The sequence below is a fragment of the Xylaria bambusicola genome, assembly GCF_022495145.1.
Source record: "Xylaria bambusicola strain CBS 139988 unplaced genomic scaffold F5B22scaffold_7, whole genome shotgun sequence".
Lineage (NCBI taxonomy): Eukaryota > Fungi > Ascomycota > Sordariomycetes > Xylariales > Xylariaceae > Xylaria > Xylaria bambusicola.
Genome location: NW_025953560.1, coordinates 417,045 through 440,868, shown reverse-complemented (window position 1 = coordinate 440,868; position 23,824 = coordinate 417,045). Strand labels below are relative to the sequence as shown.

Below are 23,824 nucleotides of genomic sequence, written 5' to 3'. Positions count from 1 at the left end.
ACCTAATGGGTTAGGTTCGATTCCTTTCAGCGCTATGTAGGTCAGAGCAGGTCTTTGGTTTGGGCTCAGCTGATACCTATATCTACATGTACGAAGTATGTAGGTCGTGGCCTGCATAAATTTGGAACAGCCCCTGTAAACTCAAATGTTTCGGCAGCTGCCTTTTTTTCTCGCCTTTCTAGCGCTTTCCAGGTAAGTACTTTACTTAGTGGTACCTGCTACACATCCTAAGTACTTACCTACCTACATAGGTACCTATTAGGTGCGACACTGCTATCTACTATCTTCTGGCATTAGGTACTGTATGCGTTCACGGTACTTTAGAGAACGTTTGAACTTGCATAGGTATGCTTCTGACTAGTAGTATCTAAATGCCTAGGTACTAAAACTGTTGGTAGATACCTGCTAGGCTGACCTTGGGCAGGCTGGATGAAGATGCGTAAGGGACGCTACACGCTGTCTCTAGCGATCTCTCGTACCTGTAACAGCTAAGCTTAGCGTGTACTTACCTAAAATGTGCCTAGAGGATGGGGCCGTTTAGGTGCCTACATATACCTAATGTACCTCTGCGCTCTGCGCTCTGCCCTCCGCCTCCACCTCCCTTTGATCAAAATCCGCTTTAGGCCATCCTGCCTCCCTTCGTCTTCTGTCTCTCTCTCCTTCCCCAAATCCTCCCATCCAGCTCAACCTTACTCCATCATCATCGTCGGCATCGTCACCAACACCATCGACATCATCGGCTTCCTTTTCGTGCGAAAGTTGCTTTAATAGATTCTTAACCGGCTAATCACTAACACTCGCGCGCTGTCGCTCCTTGCACTGTTAACATAGTTGGGGAGGGTTTATCTGACTTGTCATTCTTTTCTGGTGTCAGCTTTTCCTCGGTCGCGTCTTTTCACATCAACCCGTCACCCTTCAGCAATCGCGTCATCATTCGAGGCTGTCACTCATCAATCCTGGACCATTCTCACATTGCTCAATAATCCGAGATAGACTCACAGAGAGCTTGTCCCATTAATTACATGCGAGGGATTATCCATGTTGTAAAATTACTACTCTCATTTAAGAGGGCATAACGGAGTTTGCTGGGTCGTTCTACTACTACTTCTCTTAACGACTACATAATCAGTAGCAAACCGCAGCCACAGTGTTGTTGATCAAGAACTGGTGGAATAATCACCAACTAAGGGTATGCTGAAATCCACCAACCCCATTCCTCCCTTTTGATATTTTATTTCCTCCCCTAGTCAAACCTCGCAGGACTACCTTTTGTCTATCTGTGTTGGCATAAATTGGTTGAGGGGTCAAGAGCAAAAACAAGACGGTATTGTGAGTGCCAGCTGGCATATTTTCATCCTTTGTTGTCATTGGCTGTTTCCCCTCCAAGCCTCCGAACTCCGACCCTCCAGCCTGCAAAAGTGAATTGCAGCTGGTTTGGTTGGGGAGGCTTGGAGCAACATGGGCAACCAAGTCATGGGCAGCAAACAATGGAATCTGCTACACTTACAGTAATAATGCACTTGCAAGAAAGCACTGGGATCATCAGATTGACTTAACTCCAATCCAAATTCTCCACCATGCCCAAAATATCATCAGTGACCCCCTAAGACCAAGTCATGTTTTCCATGCCTGAAGGTCAGCCTGGCAGAATTAGAGGAAGTCGGAAGCACATAAAGAGTTGGGGATCCTCAAAGAGACCTGCGCATCACCACACCGCGACCCCCTTGAATCTGACAAAACCCGCACTTGATCACATGAGGTCATGTCATCTGTATTGGGTATGCTCTGGTGCATGCCAGGTCGCTCACATTCATTCACCCCTTTACTTCCAGCCCAATTCATCATTCATCATCCAGTCAAGAGGTGGTTCAACTTCAAGCAGTCCAGATACTAGCCAGCCAACTTGGCTTAGACGGAAAAGCTACAACCAGCATTGTGCACGCCACACATTATGCAGTTAAACACCGCACCAACTTCTAAGGCCTTTGCGGTGATACACCGTGAACCTTCGTGCCTGTTGTCGTTGGAGTACTGGAATACTTCGACTCTTTAATGCTTTGAAGAGCTTGTAGGCTCCATAGGCCAGTTGATACTTTGCTGTTGTGCTGACTTGGAATTGCCGGGACGATGACCTCTTAGGCGGTCTTTTCTCCTCTCGCTCATTCCTTGCTGGGGCGATGATTGTAAACAACATCGACAAAGACTGTTCTGGAATCTCGACACAAGACGTCTTCTCTGTTGAATACTCTTGCTGGCAACTTGTGTAGCCACAACTACCTTGGTGCTTTTCTCTGCCAATCTGCACATCTAATGCTGCAACCGCCCTCCTTGCGTTCACAGGTTTCCTATCATCGTCACAATCACATCACAAAATTTCACACCTCATAATCTACATGTTCTCAGGCCTTCTTGTCTTTGGAATGGGACGTGCCTGGGCATCATCTTCTAGGGTAATTGAAGCTGACTTTTGTTTTGCAGATTTGCACACCATTCCTCTTTCGTCTTGTCAGCTCACGCAACCTGCAGCCCGCAGAATCCTTCCACTTACTTGCAGCCCTTTCAGTCCTCTAGACACACACCCCCGTTTTTCTCGGCTTGATAACACATCCCATCATCAACCTTTCATTCCTTCATAATTAATTCAGAAGGTGTGGACAGAGTTAGACACAGGATAAATCCACTGTACTCGTTTTTGATTGCCAAGCTGAGGTTTTTCAACAGAAATATTGGCTTTCTGTTGCCAGTAAGTGTTGTCTTTGTCCCTTGCAGAGCCAAGAAATGATTTTTTTATATATACACCCCCCTTTAGTGACATGACCCCACTGACACTACGCTAGGTCACGTGAGCACCCTGTTGTTGACCCAAGCTGTGGTCAACTCCTTCCAGTATGGCCCAGCATGGGGCAGCTGGCTGGGCAATGGGCTCAGTTGGTCCTGGAATGGATGATGCTGGTGTTGGCGGAAATGATGTTGGCTTTGTGGGACATGTAGATCCTAACACGGGCTCATATCTCGATGGTCCGGCAACCCACGAAAATCCTTACGATCACGTTGGTTATGCCCCAAATGCAAACCCATATGGCCAGCAAGGCCACGGACATTATGCACCTCAGCATCAATACTCCAACATGGGCTTTGCAGTGGAGGGCCAGCCTCAATATTCTCATGATATCGGATCCTTGGGTCCTACTCAGGTAGCAGGACAATCGCGTGGCAACGAGTATCAGCAACAACCGGGTGGTCCCTATGCCAATGGACAAAGTGTGAACTTCCAACATTACCATCCCCAAGCAATGGTAGGGCAATATCCTGAATACACACAGCAACAGCAACATATTACGTCAAATGATTTTCAGCGGAACTCCTGGCCGGAACCTCAACCACAACATAGCCCTGCGAATCCTTACGCTCAAGGACAACAGCTGTACGCCAATAACGCGCCTCTTCTCCGAGTAGCGGCGGCTTCACCTGCGCAATCGCCAACACCGAAGCACGAGCAGAAGCAGCCTGCATACCCCGTTGATTCGACCTCATTTCAGCCACATATTTATGGTGGAACTTATCAGACTCCGCAGAGCAGCGAGGCTTTGCACAACTATTCGGCCCAAGTACCACAGCCTGCAACCCTTGTTCCAGGCAGAAGCAATGGAACTCCAACACCATCTCCAGGCCCTCTGGTGACGACATCCCACCAAATGCCCTGGTCGTCCCAAGGTCAAGCTCAGAGGCTGGGTAGCGCGCCGATAGCGTCTGCTGCAACTCGCAATATAGCGTCGCCTGTACCACGCCTGCCAACAACTGATATGACGCGGACTGGATCGAAACTTAGTATGCCTACAACAAATCAAACCTCAAACGATGCCACGATAGTTGTTCCTAGAGTGGGCAGACCTGGGGATGGGTGGAAGTCTGTCAAGGGGTGCCCTAATCTTTTTATCGGCACAACGACGGTCCGGCGTCAGGTGGTTACGAATACACCGGGAGTCAAACCACATGTTGCTGGTGATAACAGGAATGGCACGCGCTTACTGCCACTGCTCCCACACCCTCTACCGTGCGAGATACTCCGAGAAAAGGTCAGGCCTTTGGTTGAAGAGCTGAAAAGGGTCACCGAAAGCATCGACAGGATCAAACAACAGATTAAAGATGTACCTGCTGGATCGCAGGAGCATAAGAAGTACACCGATGACTTGAAGAAGTTAGAAAGCCAAAAGTCAGGGCTCGATAATGAGAAGAAGAAGATAACTGGTAAAGCGGGTAAGTAGACAAGTCTCAAATTATTGGCTGACTTGTATGTTGACATAATATCAGGTGTGTTGAAGTTAGGGAAGAGTCGAGTGACGGGCAAATCAGAGGCTACTGAGTATGACAGCGAAAGTCTCACTGAGTCCAGCGATGAAGATGACCCCCTGGAGCTCATTGTCCAAGAGGTGAGTTTTGGTTTGCATTCCCTTAACTACCTTGTTTAGGTGTGGCAGTTAGATGCACGGAGTACCCCGCATTCTGAACTTTCTCACGTTCTGTACTGTTCACTGTTTACTCTTGCTCATGGTGCCCGGCAACGGACCCGTGTTTGCCCTGGCCTGTATCAAATTTCTTTTATCTTTCATCCAAACATTACAACTTACCTCAGTTGCCTGAGGACAGCGCAGCTCATGTTACTTTCTGCCTGGTGTCCCACCCCGCTAGCTAGTGTGAACGTTTTGCACTTGCCCAGTTGTATATGATTGAGCTAATCTGTATCATTGCGACAATAGATAATGGCCTCAGACACACGACCAGCCGACCCTGCCAAAGGCATCCAGTATGATGTGGTGAAAATAATCCGACGTGAGGCCAACCCTGACCAAGGGCCAGCTTCTCAAGGAGAGAAAGAGGATCCTTGGTCTAAAGTGATAGGCAGAAGAGTAGCCGACTTTGGCAAGTATGTAGTTGATATATGTGCAGAGGCAAGAGCCTTGCGAGAAGAAAAGGCAAAGGCTGCTAAAAGTCAATCAGCCCAACTACAAACTGCCATTGACCAGAAATACGACCATATTCGCGCAGCCCTTGAGACAGCGCTCGAGTTTGGAGATGATGAGACATTGATGAATATGGGGCAACATATGAAACTGATGTCGGGCTTGACTATTGTCTTGCAGAGACAATTTGCCGCTAAGATCTATAACACTGCCATTCCACGGACCATCCTTCGCTTTATCTCCGAGGCTACCTTGATGGATGTAGACTCCATGGATAAAGTGAAGCTTACCGGTGTGTTGCAAAAACATCGTGATGGTCTCGATGACGAGGGAAAGAAACTTGCAGCACAAATCACGAAGAATGCTGAGGAAAGGACTGCTAAAAATGCTGCTGAAAAACCTGTAACTTCAAGCCAGCCTAAGCAGAGGCCCCTTGACAGTACGAAACTAAGTCAAGTCACTCCTGTTCAAAAGATTACACCTTCTACTACGAAAAGCAGCACTACTGGCTCAAAACTCCAGGCACCTGCCAGTGCGGCCGTACTAGAATCAGCAAGGAAAGAAACTAAAGCATATTCAGGATTGGTTTCTGCAAGAAAAGTGGTCAATGGCGCAGGAAAGACTGCAGTTGGGGCGTCGCCAACAAAACGACCGAGGGATGACGATGTTGACTCCCGTGTGGCTAAGAAGCTGGCAGTAGAAGGCAACGTGTCAGCAGCTGGTACCGGAAGAGTGACCTCAGGCTCGTTGTCCAACACTACAGCCCCACCAAATGCAACTACCACTTCCAACAACAACGGCCAACTACGTCCTCGACCTGCAGGGTCTACAGTGCTGAACAAATCACGAGCTGCCAAACCACCTGCAAAGAAGCCTGAGCCTCAGTTATCTGGCTCGTCAACTATCGGCGGCCTCCTTGCTGAAATCGCCAAACCTGTTGAGAAGCCAAAAGCGCCAGAACGGGTAGCTAAGGCTCCCGAAACTCCCGAGGAAAAAGCACGCAGGCTGCGTAAAGAGTCACGCCGAGGTCGAACTGTCACTTGGAAGCCTGATGAAGAGCTAGTCCAGGTTCGGTTCTTCGAGCATGATTCAAACGAAGACGAGGGCCGAGCTAACAACATGATTCGGGATGCGCGAGATAATCGCCAGGAAGGGCAAATGATGAAGCAGATGCTTAAGATCGAGAAACAAAAACAAGAGAAAGATGGGTTTGACGGTAATGATATGAAAGATGATGATGAGGAGGAAGATGACGGAAACCCATCAGAGACAGATATACGTCCTTGGGTCTCGCCTCGACCATTCGACATGTCTCATCTGGATGCTAGTCAAAAGGAGAAGAACTATGTCACTCGTTGTGGTACACGCGAGATCAATTCGGAGCAAAAGAAGGTGATGGAGGATTATGAAAATCGCGAGTTGATGAGTATCTACACGACGCTTTCAGAAATCCCCGACACACCTAGATCCCCTTCGAGAACGACCAGCGAACCCACCTACCAACCAAGGCCTGTACCTGGACTTCCAGTTGATGCAAAGACCGAGGAAATGATTCAGCGTCTTCGAGAGACAAAGATATATGGACTAGTTGTAGCTACACAGGCTGCGCTCAAACGTCTTGGCCAACCTTATAAGTATAACGACCCACCGGTTCCTGGGGCTCGCATGACCCAGGAAGAGCGTGAATGCCGTGTTTTGGCCCTGCTCCAGTCAGATAGGGCCAGGAACTATGTTGATCCAAATCCTGCCGATCCCAACAAGAGCATTGACCCTCCAGAGTCCAATGATCAACGTGTACAAGAAGCGTGGTCCATCCTCCAGAGTGTTGTAGACGAGATGAAAGAAAAGGATGAGGAGAGAAAACGACTCGGTCTGCCCTCTCCCAACCAACCACCACAGGGGCACACTCAGCAGGCTGAAATCACCCAAAGTCAGTATGCTGCTTATCTTGCTGCCTACCAGGCTCAAGGTCAACTTCAAGGTCAAGCGCAAGTCCAAGCACCCCAGCACGCGCAAGGTTACTCGCAGCCTGGCAATCAGCTTTCCGAGGAACAACAGGCCGCCATCCTACGGCAAGTTCAGGCTTTACAGAACCCACAAGTCACTCAAAATGTTGCGGCCCAACAGCCCAATAACAATGTGGCCAGCCTCTTGGCTACGCTTGGCCATACTAGCCAGCCTGCCCAGCCAACTCAAACAACCACACAAGACGCTAATACCGCAGCCTGGCAGGCTTGGATACAGAGCCAGGCTCATGCGTATGCCACCCAATCTCAGGCTCAGTCGCATGGCCAGAGTTACCCTGCCTATTCCCAACAGTATGATGGCGCCTCACATGAGGACGCGAACCACAGCTCGAATAAGCAAGACTACCAATCCCAAGGACAGTACCAGCGCGACAATAATGAGCGTGGAAATCGCAAGCAATTCGACCGAGGAACCAAAGACCATAAGGGTATCAACCGTGCTCTTATTGGCACAAAACCATGTACATTCTGGGCAAAGGGCCAGTGTGCCAAAGGCGACAACTGTACATTCCGACATGACCCTAACGACCTCAAATGAGCATTATAGAGCGAGTCTAGGCATTCTTGTCTGCGGAGAACGTCACACGAGTAAAAATGCACCATCGAAAGTGGATAAAATCGAAAACTTGAACCACAAGAGGAGTATAAGCGAATGAGGACGCTATTTTGTTTTATCACTTTTGCGCTGGCGTTCACATGTAGGAGAGGGTAGGCAGCCCTGATTAACAAAAAGTGGGATTGCTTCTATCTTGCCCTGTACGAGTACCATTTGCGAATTCTAGTGTGGGAGAAAGAGAAAGGTGTTTATGTTTTCAGCATGGGAAAGTTTCGCCGACGATTTGCCAAACTTCTTCGCTACTACAACTATTTGCGTTTTTTGCATTTGCACACATTGTACCATTACCACATGACCAAAGCAATACGGAGGCGTTTTAAAACAGGGGGTTGGTTTCGTTTCGTTTGGTCTGGTCGGTTGATTTGGTTGGTTGGTTGGTTGTTTCTGACTGAGCATTTTCTGGCACCTGGAACGGGATGAAACTTCGAGGTCTTTTGAACGACGATGATACGGACGGTTCTTTGTTACCTACCTACCTACCTACCTACCTACCTGCCTTGTAAAAATAGGAATTGATTGAAAGCCTTGTGTGAGGAAAGCAGAGAATTACTTGACGGATATTTTACTTGCTACTTGCCTTTGTGAGTTCATGCCTGGTGAGTGTGCTGTTTTTGATAATCATGTGTTTGTTTATTCATTAATTCGTAGGATATCGTTCGTATCTCTGCTCACTACTAAATACCCTGCCAGAATGCCTCGACTCGGTCTTCCTTCCTCATTATATTCCCCTTGTCCAATACCGGGTGTTTCAAGAGCGAGCAAAGCCATTGCCAGAACCGTTACCGTACTAAAAAAGAGAATAATCATTCGAGATCGACCTCCTATTAAATTAACTCTTATCTCTATTACCGTCTTCCCTTCTTAGCCTGGGCTTGAGATTGTTCTCATACTCGGTAAATCTAGCTGCAGCATTCGCATTCATGCGCAGTCTGTTCACGCCCCTAAGCCAAGACGCTCCTCGATAACGGTCACGATCTGCGACCACTCGAGCATGGCGCCGTCTCCAGAGTCGCCGCAGGCCAGAACTTTGGGCTGGGGCCGGAGAACCTCGAACCAGCCGTCGCCCTCATCTTGGTCTGGGCTTGCTTGGTCTATCTCCTGGGGCGGTTGCACTGATCCGTTGTGTGCTTCTGTTTTGGCGATTGAGGTGTTCCGGACGCCCCATTCTTCTTCTAGAACGCGCAGTTGTTTTGCCGTTATGGGATGGCGCCACATTGCTGTGTTCACTGTTATGATGAATGTCAGTTATAGAAATTGGTCAGCTGCATGTGGAGGCTGTAAATATGCCTAGAGGGAGAAGGACGCATGTCCAACAGCAAGAAAAGAGAGAAATTTGTAACATATAGAGTGGTCACATACTCGCTGGTGCGACGATGATACGACGCTTTTTGATTCTTCTGCTACCGCTTGCTCCTATGGATCCCTCCTGGGTCATTGGAATCACTGTTGTCGAACCTTGTACGGCTGTATTGGTGCTATTGGCATTTGTATCTAGTTCACCCCAAGGATCCCATGCGCGCACGACAGATGTCAAGAGACTATCGGCAAAGCCCCCTGTTATTTTTGCCAATGTGTTGGCGCTGAGTAAGGAGTCAGTATATGCCCTTTTTGGTGATGCCCGTGAGGGGAAGTGGGAGCTTGCGTAATGCAAGTTGGAGCCCCTGACTAAGCGACACTTCATACACCCCAAAGCATGGCAGATAGAATTAAGAATACGAACCTAAGAGGTGCGATGACAAGTAGGTCAGCCCAACGGCGGAGTTCAATATGGAGGATTCCACCACCCCTCTGTAATGAAAGCCTTGTAAGTGTCGTTCTTCAGGAGTGAAGAGACTGGAAAGATTGAAGGGCAGGGGCATCACACTTACTACCCAAGGAACCTTCCACTCATCGGCATCTATATACTACTAATTATAAGCATCTGAGCCATCTAGATTATCGCACTTTAGGCAAGTTCTGCTCAATAAGAAGACTGGGCAAATGTCACTTATAAGTATGGACAGAAGATCACGTACTAGTCGGTACTTATTAGCGAATATCTTCACAGCAGATCCCAACTTCAAAAAGAACACTCACCAACAGCATCGACATTAGGAAGATGGCTTATGCCGGAAATAGTAGGCTGTTCTTTAGATTGGCCAGCTAGGAAGTGTGAGGCCGACGGCGTCAGGATGACACGGATGGAGAGTTGATCTGAGGGGTACTTGGAGAGTGCCTGGATGATGTTGGGTAGCTTGATGGTGGCGACGCTGCCTCTGTATTCGGGAGTTACATGAAACATTCACGGAAATGAAGCAGCGAACACGGATATCACAGGGGCACATTGCTTACGAGCAGGCTAGGAGAAGATGGATCTTGCCATCATTAAGAGATGCTGTAAGTTTCTGGATAGAGGTCCTTGTATGATGGGACTCATACCCATTCGTGATGGCCGCGAGCATGGTGAGATTGCTATTTGATTCACGCTTTTAATACTTGGGAAGTCAAGAGGCTCGGGAGGAAGCGATTGATCAAGGAAGCCTAAAGAGGTAGACAAACGCGTGGACAATTCTGAGATAGACAGTGAATGCTCTATATAGTCGGGCTGCTGGAAGCTAATGACAATGAAGAGCTACAGGGAGAGATGTGAATATCCGCTTTGGGAAGGTCCAGCCGAGTATCTTACAGTACTGCCGAAGGCCCGGCGGTGGTGGTACGATGGGATTCGCAGGATGTGGGAAAACTGAGGATGCTCGATGACCGTGAAGGAATGCGATCTTGGGAAATGTCCGGATGAGTTCCGTGGAATTGATCAAGCTCTCAAAGGAGGAAGATGCAGGATGCAGGTAGTTAGAGGTAGTTGTAGGTGCCTTATCTAGGGAGGCAGGTACCTACCAACGTAGGTAGCTATGTAGGTATGTACATAAGCTGCCTACATACCTAAGGTTTAGGTGCTTTAGGTACCTAGCTTGTACCTAGGCCATACCTGTACGTATCTGTAGGTACCTGTAAGCATCTGTAGGTAGGTACCGTAGCATGTAGCGTCATAGAGGGGTCTGCCAGCAGCTGTCGGGAGCTTCAAGCTTTCCATGCCCGCGTCTGCCCGCCCCCATAACGGCGGAATGAGGGGAATGCGCTTGCCCACTGATTGGCCGGCCAGCGTCTTTGGGCTCTTTTGGGCGTTATGGGGCCAGCGCTGTAGCTTATTTTTGCCCTGGACGCTACTGGCTGGGAATGGTTCGCTACCTCTTACGTAGTAGTCTATTCCCTTCCCGAGCATCCTTGATTGTTGCATAATCCTTTGATCGCCCGATACTGGACCGACCTGGGGTACCCTGATATCCTGATCCTGATAAAAAACGATTCCCATTTCTCGAGGCTCAGCTTTCAACAAAATCCACACCATTGTCACGCCACCATGTTTTCCAGATCTTTATTCTCAGCTGTAAGTCTCTGTCTCGCCCTCTCGCGTTGATCACAAGGCGACCGGCAAAACGCGGCTGGCTGACTTTGTCTTGTCACAGAGCCTGCGCCAAGCAGCGCGCCCTGTCGCCAGGCAAAATCTCCTGCGGCCCACGCCTTTCCTCACGGCTTTCCAACAACGTCTGCTGTCTGACCACACAAGGCAAGCTATCGAGAAGGCCGTTAGTTCGGCACCCGTAGTGCTCTTTATGAAAGGCACCCCAGAGACCCCCCAGTGCGGCTTTTCACGGGCTAGCATTCAAATCCTAAGTTTGCAAGGCGTCAACCCAGCAAAGTTCGCCGCATTTAACGTTCTAGAAGATGAGGAGCTGCGACAAGGTACGAATGCCCTTGCACGAGTACACGTCAAGCGAGAATGATTCTGCGAGAAGAAGTACTAATGCGAGGCTGTGTTCACTTGCAGGTATCAAGGAGTACTCCGACTGGCCCACCATCCCCCAACTCTATCTCGACAAGGAGTTTGTCGGCGGTTGCGATATTCTCGTCAGCATGCATCAGGACGGCTCGCTTGCTAAGATGCTTGAGGAGAAGGGGGTTTTAACCCCGATGGACGCACCATTGGAACCACCTGCGCAGTAGAAATGAGAACAACATGCACATAGAAGGAAACAGACTTGGATCTGTATAATCAAAAGGCCTATATAGGTTCGTGTATAAGTACAAACGAGTAATGGAGTTATTCATGCTTGTCCCTGTCTGGAGCAATCAACCCATGGATTTGGATGCACATCTGACATAACTTTGCTAGGCAGAGCTGCTGATTAGGTTTAACGGCACCTAAGACCCCATCGTTAACCGAAAGGTACTATGTTTGTAGGATTCCGTGTTTAGGTCCTTAAAGAGGTACTAGACGTCTTTGGTGTACCTACGATTTCATGCCTCTAGAGAATCTACATGGCGTAGTTCAATTGTGCCGTGACACTCGTACAACATGGGGTTACAACACATGTTGGGTCGGTATTTGACCTTCCCAATTTTCAAAAGTGCGGTGCTGAGTCTTGCAGGCACTCTGATTACTAGGTTTCCCTTTATCATTATCCATATACTTTATACATGTATCTAAGTGATTTAGTTGCTGTGGCAGCGAAATCGGACAGCAGTGGCGGCGACGAATTGCAGTCTAACAGTACCTCTGCCTCTTAATTTCGTATATTGTAGATTGCCTACTACATGGGTAGAGAAACGAAAGTCTGGATTTCGAGGCATCATGATCACGCAACTACGTCAACCTAAAGACGATACCAGACTAATAGCATATGGTATTTATGAAATCTTTGGCGTCTATTCATCGTCATTCTTAATGAAGCTGCAAAGCGGACCGATAGGTACATAGCCTCCAAACATATATGTAGAAAGTCATGATCCACTGACTTAGAGTTACCAGAAAAAGCTACGGAAAGAGGAAACGCAAATACAAGCTCCTTGCTCCCACATGGAGTCTTTCCCCGCTAACATGCAGTTGAAACAATAACAACGGAGCAGGGTCTGAGAAATCTGGAGATTGGAACTATTCGCGACAACAGAACAGTGCGCTCTGCATACTGGTCAAAACATATTGGAGATCCTTCGGTCGCTCGGTCATTTGGTCCATGAACATGAACTTTGAATGAGTCACTGTCAACGTTTGATACCAACATGCCGCACTTGATGAGCAGATGGTAATATTATCTTGAGAGCGGCACTCCAGGTATTTGAGGTACCTGCTCATGGGTCCTCGGGTACATATCATCTACAGTCTAATCAGTGTGCTGGTACTATATAAAACAGGAGCTACTATGTAGCGTGGAAGGTTAATTAATAGTGGGAGTACATTGCTGGGGTAGAATAGAACCATCAAAAAAGTATCTAATGAGTACTCTAGTAGTACTGGCATGACTCCAATTAATATGCCGAAGTTTTTCCCTCCAGCCCCTCCCCCTCCTATGACGGAGGTGACTCAAGGCGTTGAAAAAAATATTACCCCGCCATCACGACAATCGCACTCTCAGTGCAATTTCCCCCTACGACGACAATCTCACCATGGCCTCCAATCAAGCCTCTGAAAACCCGGCCGAGGGTTCTGAGCAGGCCCAGAAGCTCTACGATGATCCTGTCACTGGAGAGAAGATTTCCAAGACCGAACTCAAGCGACGGACGAAGCAGCGAGAGAAGGAAAAGGCTAAGGAAGAGAAGGCCAAGACTCAACCCGCCGTACAAGCTTCCAAGCCTAATGTTGAGGAAGAGTTGAACCCGAATGTTGGTAGCCACTTATAATCAGGAGGGACGTGCTGAATGCTCACTTACATGAATTCCTAGCAATATTTCGAACTGCGCTGCAAGCAGATTGATAGTCTACGAAGCGACCGCAAAATCAACCCTTACCCCCACAAGTTCCACGTCAACACCAAACTTACCTCCTTCGTCAAGGACTATGAGAATATTGAATCGGGCCAGCACCGTAAAGATGTTGAAATTCGTGTCGGAGTTCGAATTATGGCCCAGCGCTCGTATGGTTCTTCGCTGAGGTTCTATGACTGCAAAGCCGAGGGTGTATCCATTCAGATCATGTGTGATCGCAATGAGGCTACAGGTCTACCGTTCGCTGAACAACATGACCACCTTAGACGAGGAGACGTGAGTGAAATCCAAGGAGATCACATTTTTCGTCTATCCCGCTCCCACCTTTGACCGCATTATGCATCCCACTCCTTATATATACATTGAACGGAGTTCGGACTACTAACTGTATCACTCTAGTGGATAGGAATTGTTGGATTCCCCGGTCGTACCAAGCCCAAGACCCGCGACGTTGGCGAATTGAGTATTTTCGCCCGTGAGGTCGTTCTTCTCACCCCCTGTCTCCACCAGCTCCCGTCTAGTCACTTCGGCCTGAAGGATAAGGAGCAGAGATACCGACAAAGATATCTCGATCTCATGATAAATGACACAACTCGAAACACTTTCGCTAGGAGATCTAAGATTATTGGATATCTTCGACAATTTCTGAATGACAGAGACTTCCTCGAAGTCCAGAGTATGTAGATTCCCCTGCATTGCAGTCCTACTCGCTGAACAACAAGATTTGTGGCGATTGCTAACCGCGGGTACCCCACAGCTCCGATGATGAACAAGATTGCTGGAGGTGCTACCGCCCGACCGTTTAAGACCTTCCACAACGACATGAACATGGAACTCTACATGCGAGTCGCGCCGGAGCTCTATCTCAAGCAATTGGTCGTAGGCGGGCTTGAGCGTGTTTATGAAATTGGACGACAATTCCGAAACGAAGACATAGATCTGACCCACAATCCCGAATTCACCACCCTGGAATTCTACTGCGCCTTCTTCGATGTTCACGATTTGATGGATATCACGGAAGAGATGATCAGTGGGCTTGTAAAGAGCGTGACTGGTTCATACAAGACCAAATACCACACCCAGGATGGAACAGAGTATGATGTCAACTGGGAGCGACCATGGCCGCGGGTTGACATGATCCCTGCACTTGAGAAGGCTACTGAGACCAAATTTCCCGCTGCGGACCAATTCCACACTGATGAAGCCCATGAATTTTTCGTCAAGCTGTTGGCAAAACTAAACATTCCTTGTTCGCCGCCGGTGACAACGTCGCGAATGATTGATAAGCTTGTGGGGGAGTTCATCGAATCCAAGTGCATCTCACCTACGTTTATTACAGGTCACCCGCAAATGTAAGTCGAAAATCTCATGTGAAAGCAGTACAGTCGCTAATTCACTAAAAGCATGTCGCCGTTAGCCAAGGCTCATCGCGACACCCCCGGTATTTGCGAGCGTTTCGAGGCATTTGTATGCACCAAGGAAATTGCAAACGCATATACCGAACTCAACGACCCCATAGACCAGAGGGCACGATTTGTAGAACAGGCAAAGGATAAGGATAAGGGAGATCTAGAAGCACAGCTAATCGACGAGTAAGGTTTGAAGCTTCGAACTATTTTGATCAATCACTAACTCTATGCGAAGGACATTCTGTGAAGCTCTTGAATTTGGTCTGCCGCCCACTGGTGGATTCGGTCTAGGTGTTGACCGAATGGTCATGTTCTTAACAGACCAGTACAGGTAAGCAAAGTCTAGTGAGTAATACCCATTACAAGAAAGCTAACAACCACGCAGTATCAAGGAAGTATTGACATTCCCATTGATGAGAGACGTTGTTGAGCCGACTAAGGATGCCGCCCAGGCATCTGAGGAAATTGCCAAACTGACGGTAAACTGAGGGAGATAGTAGAATGCTAGTCCCATATATTTTGTAGACTTCGGTGTTTTATCAACTTGTCTGTGTCTATGAATGGTCATATGACTTTGCAATACTCAAGCCGCAACTAAATTTTGAGGTTTGCTCTGTAGTAGCTAGATCAAAAAGAAGAAAAGAAAAGAAAAGAAAAGAAAAGATTAGTCCAGCACTATTCGTTCCTTGCTTCTAATTCTTGTTATATGTAAATAAGCACAAGTCACAGTGTTTGCACCAAACCGTCACGGTGATTGCTACGTTGATATCTACAGCACCACCGCCGGTCTCGTTACACAACAGGTGTTCACATCCATATTTCTACCTGAGGGGTTTGACAGCGTAGGCTTTCGGTATAGCCCAAAAGTACTCCGTATTCTGATTTGAGTCTTGTTGGTTTAAAATTATCTCGTTTAGTCTAGACATCGACAATCCTACAGCCTCTTGTTCTCCCGTAAGCTGTCTGCGCAGCGTTCATTGCGGATATGCCGCGCCATCTCCACGCATGTCACTGCCCGCAGACCAGACACCTATGTCCTTTTCTATAGGGTCCGTCGTCCAGCGAATGATCTGACCCCTACCAAACTTTGCCCTAGCCATTCCTGTAAGGACCGCGACGTCGTGGCCTAGCTTTCGTAATCCCTCGATTGTCGTCTCCGGCATCCCCTCCTCTACGAACACCTTCGTGTCGATGACCTTGCCATCTTCTGGCATTCCCGCCCCAATACATACACGTGGAGCGTCGAGTGCTTGTTGCGGGTTAAGTCCTCCTACAATTTGTCCGAGGAGCACCTGCACGTGTCCTTGGGGCTGCATAAATCCACCCATGACGCCATACACGGAGTGTAAGCTGCCGTCGTGAAGATTCGTAACAGCGGCGGGGATGATGGTGTGATATGGCCTCTTGCGCGGTGCTAGGATATTCGGATGGTGACCCGAGGGATCCAGGCTGAAATTCGCCGCGCGGTTCTGAAGCGTGAAACCGCAGCCTTTGGGAATTATGCACGTTCCGAAACCCCCGTAGTTACTATTGATGAAGGAGACAGCGTTGCCCTCGCTGTCGGACACCGCGAAGTACACGGTGTCGCTGCTTTGGTGTGCCGGGGACGGCATGCCGTGCTCGGGTATGGCGCCGGCCTTCTCGGGTGAGAATAGCTTCCTCGCCCGCGAAGACAGATACTCTCGGGACAGCAGATCGGCCACCGGTACGCGCTCTACGTTCGGATCCGTGACGAACCAGCTTGCGTCCGCGAACGAGATGCGCAGCGCCTCGATGATGGCATGTAGATATGGCGCTGTGTTGAAATCTTCCGGCGTAAACGTGGGGATCTTCCCGTCGCGCTCTAACTCTTGAATGATGCCTAGTGCCATCAACGCCACGATCCCCTGGCCGTTTGGCGGGTGCTCCCAAATCTCGAGCCCGAGATCCGGATTTGTTGCCTGCTGTGAGGGGTCTGCAATTTGGTTCCATAGCTTTTGTGCTACATTCTGACCGCGAAATTTTAGCGAGATCGCGTCCACTGGTTCGCTTCCTACGTCGAGGTGATGTGCCAGATCGTCTAATTCGAGATGACCTCCGAGATCTTGCACGACTTTAACAAGTTCCTCTGCGATGCGACCCTTGTAGAACCCTTCTTTTCCCTCCGTCGCAAGAGTCCGGAACGTCTTCGCTAGCGTGGGATTCTTCATGATTTCACCTGCCCGTGGCGCCCGCACGCCACCTACCACGGATGGATCCGTCTTCAGCATCTCGGCGCCGTTCGGTGAGGCGCGGCGAATGAGCGGCTCAGAACGATCCCACTGCTTCATATTAGCACATTCTTCCATTTTATATATGAAGTATCTGCCACTAGCCAATTGCAACAACTTTATGCAGAGGAAATCCTGCATTGGAAGGACTCACCCAATAAGCGACACCTTCAGCCACAGGAAACCCCTTCTCACCCAGTTCAATGGCGGGTGCAAGAATCTGCTCCATCGTAACCTTGCCGCTACCAAAGCGAGCAACAGAATCGCACCAGCCTGCCGGCGCCCCAGGCACAGAGACGGCGTGCACGCTGTGCATGGGAATGTTACCCGGCTGGCCATCAGGGATCCCGAGAGACTTTCGTATCGTCTCTAACGTATACTTGGCGCCGGACCGGCCTGAGCCGTTGAGTGCCGAGATCTTCTTTGTCTTGGCATCGTAGAACAGACAGAACATGTCGCCGCCGATGCCGGTTGAGCAGGGTTCCGTCATGTTAAGGCCCGCAGCTGTGTTGATGAGCCAATATTAGTACAACATTTCGTCAAATAGATACCTAGCAGAGTATTATGAGATAGTCTCATTTTCTCAAGGTCTGATTCATGGGTACAGGCAATGCAACTAGCGTTCAATGATAACATACCAACGGCAACCGCCGCATCCTGCATCACTTTATTAGCAACTCTAAATCATATTTATACACGTATGGGGAATTGTTTAAATCTGAGTACGTACGACACAATTTCCACCCGCATCGAGAACTTCGATGCCGCACTTGGCTGCTAGAGACTGCGAGCACGCGACAATACCTTTCGTGCTGTGGACGACGCTGCGTCGGCTCGCGAACTTGACGAATTCGTCCGAAGCCGGCGGGAACACGGAGGGTGTTGTGAGGGGCATCGTGATAGAAGAGTCCGGCACCAACGAAAGAATTAAGTCTAATACTAATGCTATGAGGGTATCTAAGGGAAGAGGGTTTCACGGTGAAGTTGACTGCCCATGAGGAGTCGGCAGAGGACACAAGATGGAAGGACTCCAACGGCACCCATAATGATTTGAATAAACTCCCCTTCGTTTTCTCGGTCCGGACGCCGAGGTTACGTCGGGTACCACTCAACCGAACGGTCGTCTAAAAGAACATCCACCTCCTGGATACAGACATAGAGTGGAGACTACTCCCTCCGCCGTCGGCCGCGGGATTACGTATCTTCGCCCATTCACACGCCTACAACAGATAGCGCCATACAGATCCCATGGGGGTTAAGCGGCTAAGATTGGAGCCACGTTAGACCTGGGACAAAACATTATGCTACTACATGATGTTTTAGCTTTCTTTCTGGGGAGCTATTCGTTTCCGGAGTCAATGAATCGTCGGCTAGGGATCCGAAGCAAGCTCGTGAGTCATTGCTCCGTTTAGCCGTCTATTTGATGCATTTACTCCCTTTCTTAGGTAGCATCGAGCTCTTCTCAGGTACCTCTTCCTGATTTACCTAGTACAGTCCACTACCTGCCTTGTGAAGTCGTTCACTACTGTGGATACCTATAGTAAGGGCAGAGATCTAGGCTTGGAACTTGATGCTATTCACAATATAATGATCAACTAGGACTGCATGAGTCCTTGACCAACCGATTCCTTGTTGGCCTTGGTGGCTTGACTCGACTCTATATACAACTGGTCTGTTAGCCCAGACCGCCTAGGTCTCAAGGGCTTGCTTCAAGAAGCGAAGTCTACATAACCTCACTTTCCAATATTACCTGCATATCTTTGAATGATCATGAACAGCCTGCAATGGCCTTTCGTACGGCCGAAGTGCAAGATGAACAGCATATTTAGCTTTCCCTGGCCTAAGCGGGTAAACTCGCAGGTAGATAGGATTTCTCCTTTCTCTCTCATGCTGTGTGACAAGTTGATTGCCTCAGAGGTGCTCAGCAACATGGATCCCCTTGGTTCCAGGTGGGCATAGCGCGGGGCCGGGCGTTGCGCACCTCGTCAGCGCGGACCAGAACTGCGGGAGCAGCACCCCTGTTTCGTCTCCGGGGATCCTGACAAGTAGTCTAAGCTCCGATGCGCCGTTACCGTTATCTGCGCCGTGGCGGCGCCGGTGGCGTCGTGAATTGCCATCATCACCTTTCTCCACGTGGATCTACGCGCACCATATGTAGAATTGCGCCACATGCCAGGCCGTCGGGATCTCGGCGAAAGCTGCTCTTGTCGACCATGCCTGCGCCGCTAAACTGCGTTGGTGTTGTCGTGAGCGAGCAGGCGCGCGTCCACCTGCTTGAACCAGCATAAGTTGTTGCTGTAGGCGCGCAAATTGATGTGCAATTTTAATGCCGCGCCGTCATAGGAGAATGAGTTCTTCGCTACGAGTGGTCGATTAATGTGAAAAGCACAACAACCTGTTGGATGCCTCTGAATGACAAAGTTGGTGTGGATGCCTGTTGAGAAGTAGACTCTCCCAAATGATTGGATTGCGCTTGACAGTAATGGGCGATTTTACGCGACCAACTAACACGCTTTAAGAATCCCACAAAACCTAGCATTGCTATATACATGTAGATTGTGCTGTCTGGGGATCTTGTGGTCTCGGCCTTTGCGATATGCCTGCGCTAATGTGCGGCTGACATCTGTTGGGCCCATCCAGCCGGTTCACTTAGACTGCCAAGTCGACCTCGTCCAGAGCTTAACGATTGACTATGAGCGGTCTTAACAAAGCAAGCGGGATCTCGATGTCTCTTAGCTTGATCCACTGGAGAGCATCTAGGCCTTTGGTTTCCTGAAGGTGTGTTCGTTGTAGTTTCGCATAAGAAGGGATCGGGGAACTACTTTTTGAGAAGGGGCTGTCTTCAGTTACAGAGAGAGCATTGTGTTTCAACAAGTATAGAAACAATTTTCTGGCTTGCCAAATCTCTGATCTTTGTACATATCTTGAATCTTCCTTAATTGAAACAGCATCATCACTATGTTCTTCCCCAAGGCGTCAGTGCTATTGACAGTGGTCCCGTTGGCCATTGCGTCGGAATGCACGCAATCGAGCGCGATAGATTGGCCTTTCGCTCCTGCGGGCAGTGATGCCTGTGCCAATTACTGCGGTAATGACAGCGCGTGTCTTCAAGCTTGCTACGAGACAGCTCAGCAAGGACAATGCAATGCTGTGGGATGCGAGGATAAGAGAGCGACATTTGAGTGTGCCAGCGACGAGGTGTGCTTCCGATACACGGATGGCTCGTTACTATGTCTAAACGGGGATACTGGTACGTATAACTTGTCCTATCTTCCTCGCCCACCATCATTATAGGACGGCGGACATGCCTTTTTATTGCTTCTTTATTGTGGATTGTCAGGGCTAACGAACTCGTGTCTTAGGCGAATACGTCGACGACGTGGGCGGCCACGGCAATGCGAACAGCGGCGTTTACACGGCGCCCAACGGATCGGTGACCACGAACTTAGGTGACGGTGCCGCTGCAGCAACTCCAACATCTAAAGCTGCGGCTGCTACGGGCGATACTCAAGCCACTGGATTTAACACGCCTGCGGGGCTCCCTACCGCAACGCCAACAGGGGATGCTTCGCCCTCGCCCAACGAGACGAATGGTGTTGAGAGGCGTCAGATCGATATATGGACAATTGGAGCCTCAGGTCTTTTTGCGACGTTTGTTTGGAACATGTTGAATTAGGTCGTCTCGATCAAGCAGCACTTATCTTGGGGTATGGATAGGATGATCTCATCGAATATTTTTGCGTGTAGAGAGCGCTGGACTCATACCCATCCCTTAAACACTATTAACGGTTAATGTAATTGCTTCCTCTTCCGCTTATCAGAAACTACTGTTAAATCTTCTACGTATCCAGTGTTTAAGTAATCTTGACGTGTGTCTCCTCCCATAAGAACAACCTGACCAAAAGTTTCCATATCGCATCATTAAGCTTTAGTAGCATCCTATAATCCTCATCATTCGTCTCTGCTGCTCTTAGCCTTGCTTGAATTAATGGGTCGAATGTGTTTGTGTCTTGCCACAGCGAATCAACTTCGGTCGGTGGACGCATTTCATGCTTGATAGCTTTGAGTAATACGTCTTTCGGGATCTGATGGAAAGAGCATTTTTGGGTCCAAGATAATAGCGTACACCAGGGATCTCCAATCTGGTCTGGGACAACGCGATATATCGAATCCAGAAATATGGATATCTCGCCGGCTGTGGTCAGCACCACCACAGCTACCACGTCGTACACTGACAGGAGACGAGACCTCAGGCAGTACCAATCGGTATTACATAGTGCCATGGCCACCTGGGTACGAGCGGGTTCTACAATACACAAATGAAAACACATATGCGTAACCATATTAACATATGATAGTCCTGGGTTGTGTGTCAAGATGCCAAGGCTTATGCAGAGGCGCTGAGGTGTTTTAGATTGATCATCATAACTTTGAAAGTCGCCATATGCTTCAGTATCAAAGAGATGCACTTTCAAGGGATCTGAGAAACCTATACGGCACACCTTTAGATATAATGTATTATCGCTCTCGTCGTACTGTACGGCTTCATCATAAAACTGATGAAGGGTCATTTCCGAACAGTCTCGGATGGGATGGCTCCAATCAGGCACCCATGAAGGCAGTGTTTTGATTGAGCGATGCTTAATACCAGCGCGACGAAGGACATTGGCCCAGCCGTATTGCGCTGCTAGGTCAAGTGCAACTTTGATGTAAAGATCCTCGACATTGAGGTTATAATCGACGGTGAGCCTCCGGTAGGACTCATCCATCACAAGCCCGAGTATAGCATATACTTTATCGCGTGGATCCTTAGCCTGACATATGCGTGAAATGTCCAATATATTAAGGAATCCCGTAGGTCTAGTGCTTGATTTGGGAGTTAGGAAGGCAAGAATGTGCAGCTTAAAGAAGCGTTCGTCCTTCAATGACGAGGTGGTCGAGGCCGAGAAAAACCAATGATTTGATAGTAGTGTCGAGGGGATCATTTTGTCACCACATATGACTGTAGCCGTATAAGCTGCTGCAGTCTCTTGGATCACCCATGCTCGTGTCCAGTAGGGCCTCTGGAGCAGGTGTTTCCACGCGCTTTTGAAGCGGGGGTCCCATGAAGCTATGGTACCTGAAGCTAGTGAGTCGAAAATGAAGTCACTATCGTTCGCCGCTCTGCCAATATAGACTAGGATATGCCGTGCATGCGAGTAGATCTTGGACATAAGCTGCACTTGGTGCCCCCGCTCGTCAATGTCATCTTGATTGATACACACAGCATCAATCCAGATAATTCGCACGTCAGTAGGACTGCGGATACGTCTCAGGGCGTTTTCGCAGTTTCGGGTGATACTTAGAGACTGCCCAGAGACGAGCAGAGTCTTGCATAAATCGACGTTACTGGCCTCATCGGCCCAGGTGTATGATACAGCCTCATAGTCTAGCCGTGAAGACAGATCGTAAACGGCAAGCTCGCAGTGAATGTCCTCCTCAAGTTTTCCAGGGAGCAAAGAAATCAGTCTAATGTCCGAGGGACCTAAGATAGGGGGGTATAGAAGTGCGGCCGCTGGCTTATCGGAGGCGTGACCTTGCATGCGTCCATCAGAGCCGTCGCACGTTATTGACTTGAGGCGCGGACAAGGATTGTCATGCAATTCCATGGCCGCCTTTATGCGATCGGACAGGTGTGAGTTGGATACAGAATAAGAGAGCAATTGCCGGCATGGATCGGCAACACTGGGGTGCAGCCAGGGGAGCCGAGTGCTTAACCGCCTGATTGGTAGCCAAATGTTGGTCGGTTGCCAATTCGGAGTGTTGAACGCTTGCGGATTCAATGCTAGAAAAAGGTCTGGCGAATAGGTCGAGTCGTGTCCTCGCTTGAGGCGCTGTATTTGACTTGCGATTGCCTCACTCTAGGCTCCTGTGGTGGCCTTGCCACTATGCCAGTATCTATGTTAAACTGCAATGTCTGCCTTGCCATGTGCTTACCTCTTAGTACGAAACTTACAATATAGAACGGCATGCAACTTTCATTTTCGCGGCAGGCAATTATGTGTGTCTGGAGTAGCTTTTGATTGGTTGACGCACGTTGAAGCTGTGTGAATTACCGCTTAGAGGAGTGCTGAGAGTGCCTATGTACGGACCTAAACAGAATATAGTCAGGAATAGTAACTATAACTACGATCGTTACAAACTACTATTGAAACTATCAGTTACCCTGGCTGCCTATGATGGTACTCAATGGAACTTAGGTAAGCTGCTTGCGTAGCTGTATGACTGCATAGTTGTATATAGCTACACACCTATGCGGTAATCATCAGAGAGACAAGCGTGAGAAGCGGATGCTGACGAGAGTCTCCCACTTATCGGCAAGGATCGGCGGGAGTTATCAGGTCCGAGACTGAACTCGCTGCGTGGAACTTTATAAATAATGTGAATTCTGACATGCCTCAAGTTCCAGACATTGTAGTTTGCTGGTGCCACTGTTACAATACTTATTACGTACGTTAAGTAGAGTCCAACAACAGGGTTAGTAACCTTACTTTAACCTCTTTAGATCAGGGGGCAGGGTTTAGGTGCGCTACCCTTCCATAGTACTGCTGGTATCTATCGGTTCCGGGTGCAACGCTATCCTCCCTTCAAACGCGTCCCATCCTGTCCATCAAGCCTTCTGCTCTGGTGATCACTGAAAAGGCATCGAATGCGAGAAATAATAGGATTTGGGTGTTGTGGTACAGCAGGCGGGGTTAACATGGGAGTCTGTAGGTTATTAGGT

General features: G+C 48.9%; 7 protein-coding genes across 7 annotated transcripts; 4 read left to right on the top strand and 3 right to left on the bottom strand.

The window, feature by feature from the left end:
- Positions 1-2,888: 2,888 nt before the first annotated feature.
- F5B22DRAFT_643452 (uncharacterized protein) lies at positions 2,889-7,526 on the top strand (the record flags this gene model as incomplete). Its single annotated transcript, XM_047978274.1, has 3 exons — positions 2,889-4,257; positions 4,312-4,430; positions 4,758-7,526. The coding sequence occupies 3 exons, from the start codon at positions 2,889-2,891 to the stop codon at positions 7,524-7,526; spliced, it is 4,257 nt and encodes a 1,418-aa protein (XP_047833884.1).
- A 1,011-nt stretch (positions 7,527-8,537) lies between these two features.
- F5B22DRAFT_643451 (putative flavoprotein) lies at positions 8,538-10,045 on the bottom strand (the record flags this gene model as incomplete). Its single annotated transcript, XM_047978273.1, has 6 exons — positions 8,538-8,830; positions 8,964-9,184; positions 9,325-9,392; positions 9,473-9,501; positions 9,681-9,859; positions 9,936-10,045. The coding sequence occupies 6 exons, from the start codon at positions 10,043-10,045 to the stop codon at positions 8,538-8,540; spliced, it is 900 nt and encodes a 299-aa protein (XP_047833883.1).
- Positions 10,046-10,921: 876 nt separating this feature from the next.
- On the top strand, positions 10,922-12,129 carry F5B22DRAFT_507232 (glutaredoxin). The gene is made up of 5 exons (XM_047972496.1): positions 10,922-11,028; positions 11,108-11,384; positions 11,470-11,711; positions 11,819-12,019; positions 12,071-12,129. The coding sequence occupies exons 1-3, from the start codon at positions 11,002-11,004 to the stop codon at positions 11,643-11,645; spliced, it is 480 nt and encodes a 159-aa protein (XP_047833882.1). The 5' UTR covers positions 10,922-11,001; the 3' UTR covers positions 11,646-11,711; positions 11,819-12,019; positions 12,071-12,129.
- Positions 12,130-12,995: 866 nt separating this feature from the next.
- On the top strand, positions 12,996-15,436 carry F5B22DRAFT_594365 (uncharacterized protein). The gene is made up of 6 exons (XM_047974047.1): positions 12,996-13,301; positions 13,362-13,679; positions 13,803-14,079; positions 14,161-14,755; positions 14,807-14,995; positions 15,048-15,436. Exons 1-6 carry the CDS (start codon positions 13,086-13,088, stop codon positions 15,145-15,147), a joined length of 1,695 nt encoding a protein of 564 aa, XP_047833881.1. The 5' UTR covers positions 12,996-13,085; the 3' UTR covers positions 15,148-15,436.
- A 187-nt stretch (positions 15,437-15,623) lies between these two features.
- Positions 15,624-18,538, bottom strand: F5B22DRAFT_506628 (gamma-glutamyltranspeptidase). The gene is made up of 4 exons (XM_047972492.1): positions 17,792-18,538; positions 17,700-17,718; positions 17,216-17,565; positions 15,624-17,112 (listed from the first exon to the last, which is right to left on the bottom strand). Exons 1-4 carry the CDS (start codon positions 17,954-17,956, stop codon positions 15,787-15,789), a joined length of 1,860 nt encoding a protein of 619 aa, XP_047833880.1. The 5' UTR covers positions 17,957-18,538; the 3' UTR covers positions 15,624-15,786.
- Positions 18,539-20,019: 1,481 nt separating this feature from the next.
- Positions 20,020-20,737, top strand: F5B22DRAFT_643447 (uncharacterized protein; the record flags this gene model as incomplete). Its single annotated transcript, XM_047978272.1, has 2 exons — positions 20,020-20,311; positions 20,424-20,737. 2 exons carry the CDS (start codon positions 20,020-20,022, stop codon positions 20,735-20,737), a joined length of 606 nt encoding a protein of 201 aa, XP_047833879.1.
- An 89-nt stretch (positions 20,738-20,826) lies between these two features.
- F5B22DRAFT_506619 (HET-domain-containing protein) lies at positions 20,827-23,063 on the bottom strand. The gene has a single exon (XM_047972491.1). The coding sequence runs from the start codon at positions 22,707-22,709 to the stop codon at positions 20,916-20,918; it is 1,794 nt and encodes a 597-aa protein (XP_047833878.1). The 5' UTR covers positions 22,710-23,063; the 3' UTR covers positions 20,827-20,915.
- Between the last annotated feature and the right edge of the window lie 761 nt (positions 23,064-23,824).

Coding starts and splice junctions, on each gene's coding strand:
- F5B22DRAFT_506619 (XM_047972491.1), bottom strand. CDS start 22,709: ATGGAATTGCATGACAATCCTTGTCCGCGCCTCAAGTCAATAACGTGC.
- F5B22DRAFT_506628 (XM_047972492.1), bottom strand. CDS start 17,956: ATGCCCCTCACAACACCCTCCGTGTTCCCGCCGGCTTCGGACGAATTC. Junction 17,113..17,215: donor CTGAAGGTGTCGCTTATTGG/GTGAGTCCTTCC, acceptor AATATGAAGCAG/TGGGATCGTTCTGAGCCGCT.
- F5B22DRAFT_594365 (XM_047974047.1), top strand. CDS start 13,086: ATGGCCTCCAATCAAGCCTCTGAAAACCCGGCCGAGGGTTCTGAGCAG. Junction 13,302..13,361: donor AGGAAGAGTTGAACCCGAAT/GTTGGTAGCCAC, acceptor ATGAATTCCTAG/CAATATTTCGAACTGCGCTG. Junction 14,080..14,160: donor AGACTTCCTCGAAGTCCAGA/GTATGTAGATTC, acceptor GGTACCCCACAG/CTCCGATGATGAACAAGATT.
- F5B22DRAFT_507232 (XM_047972496.1), top strand. CDS start 11,002: ATGTTTTCCAGATCTTTATTCTCAGCT. Junction 11,029..11,107: donor CCAGATCTTTATTCTCAGCT/GTAAGTCTCTGT, acceptor GTCTTGTCACAG/AGCCTGCGCCAAGCAGCGCG. Junction 11,385..11,469: donor AGATGAGGAGCTGCGACAAG/GTACGAATGCCC, acceptor GTTCACTTGCAG/GTATCAAGGAGTACTCCGAC.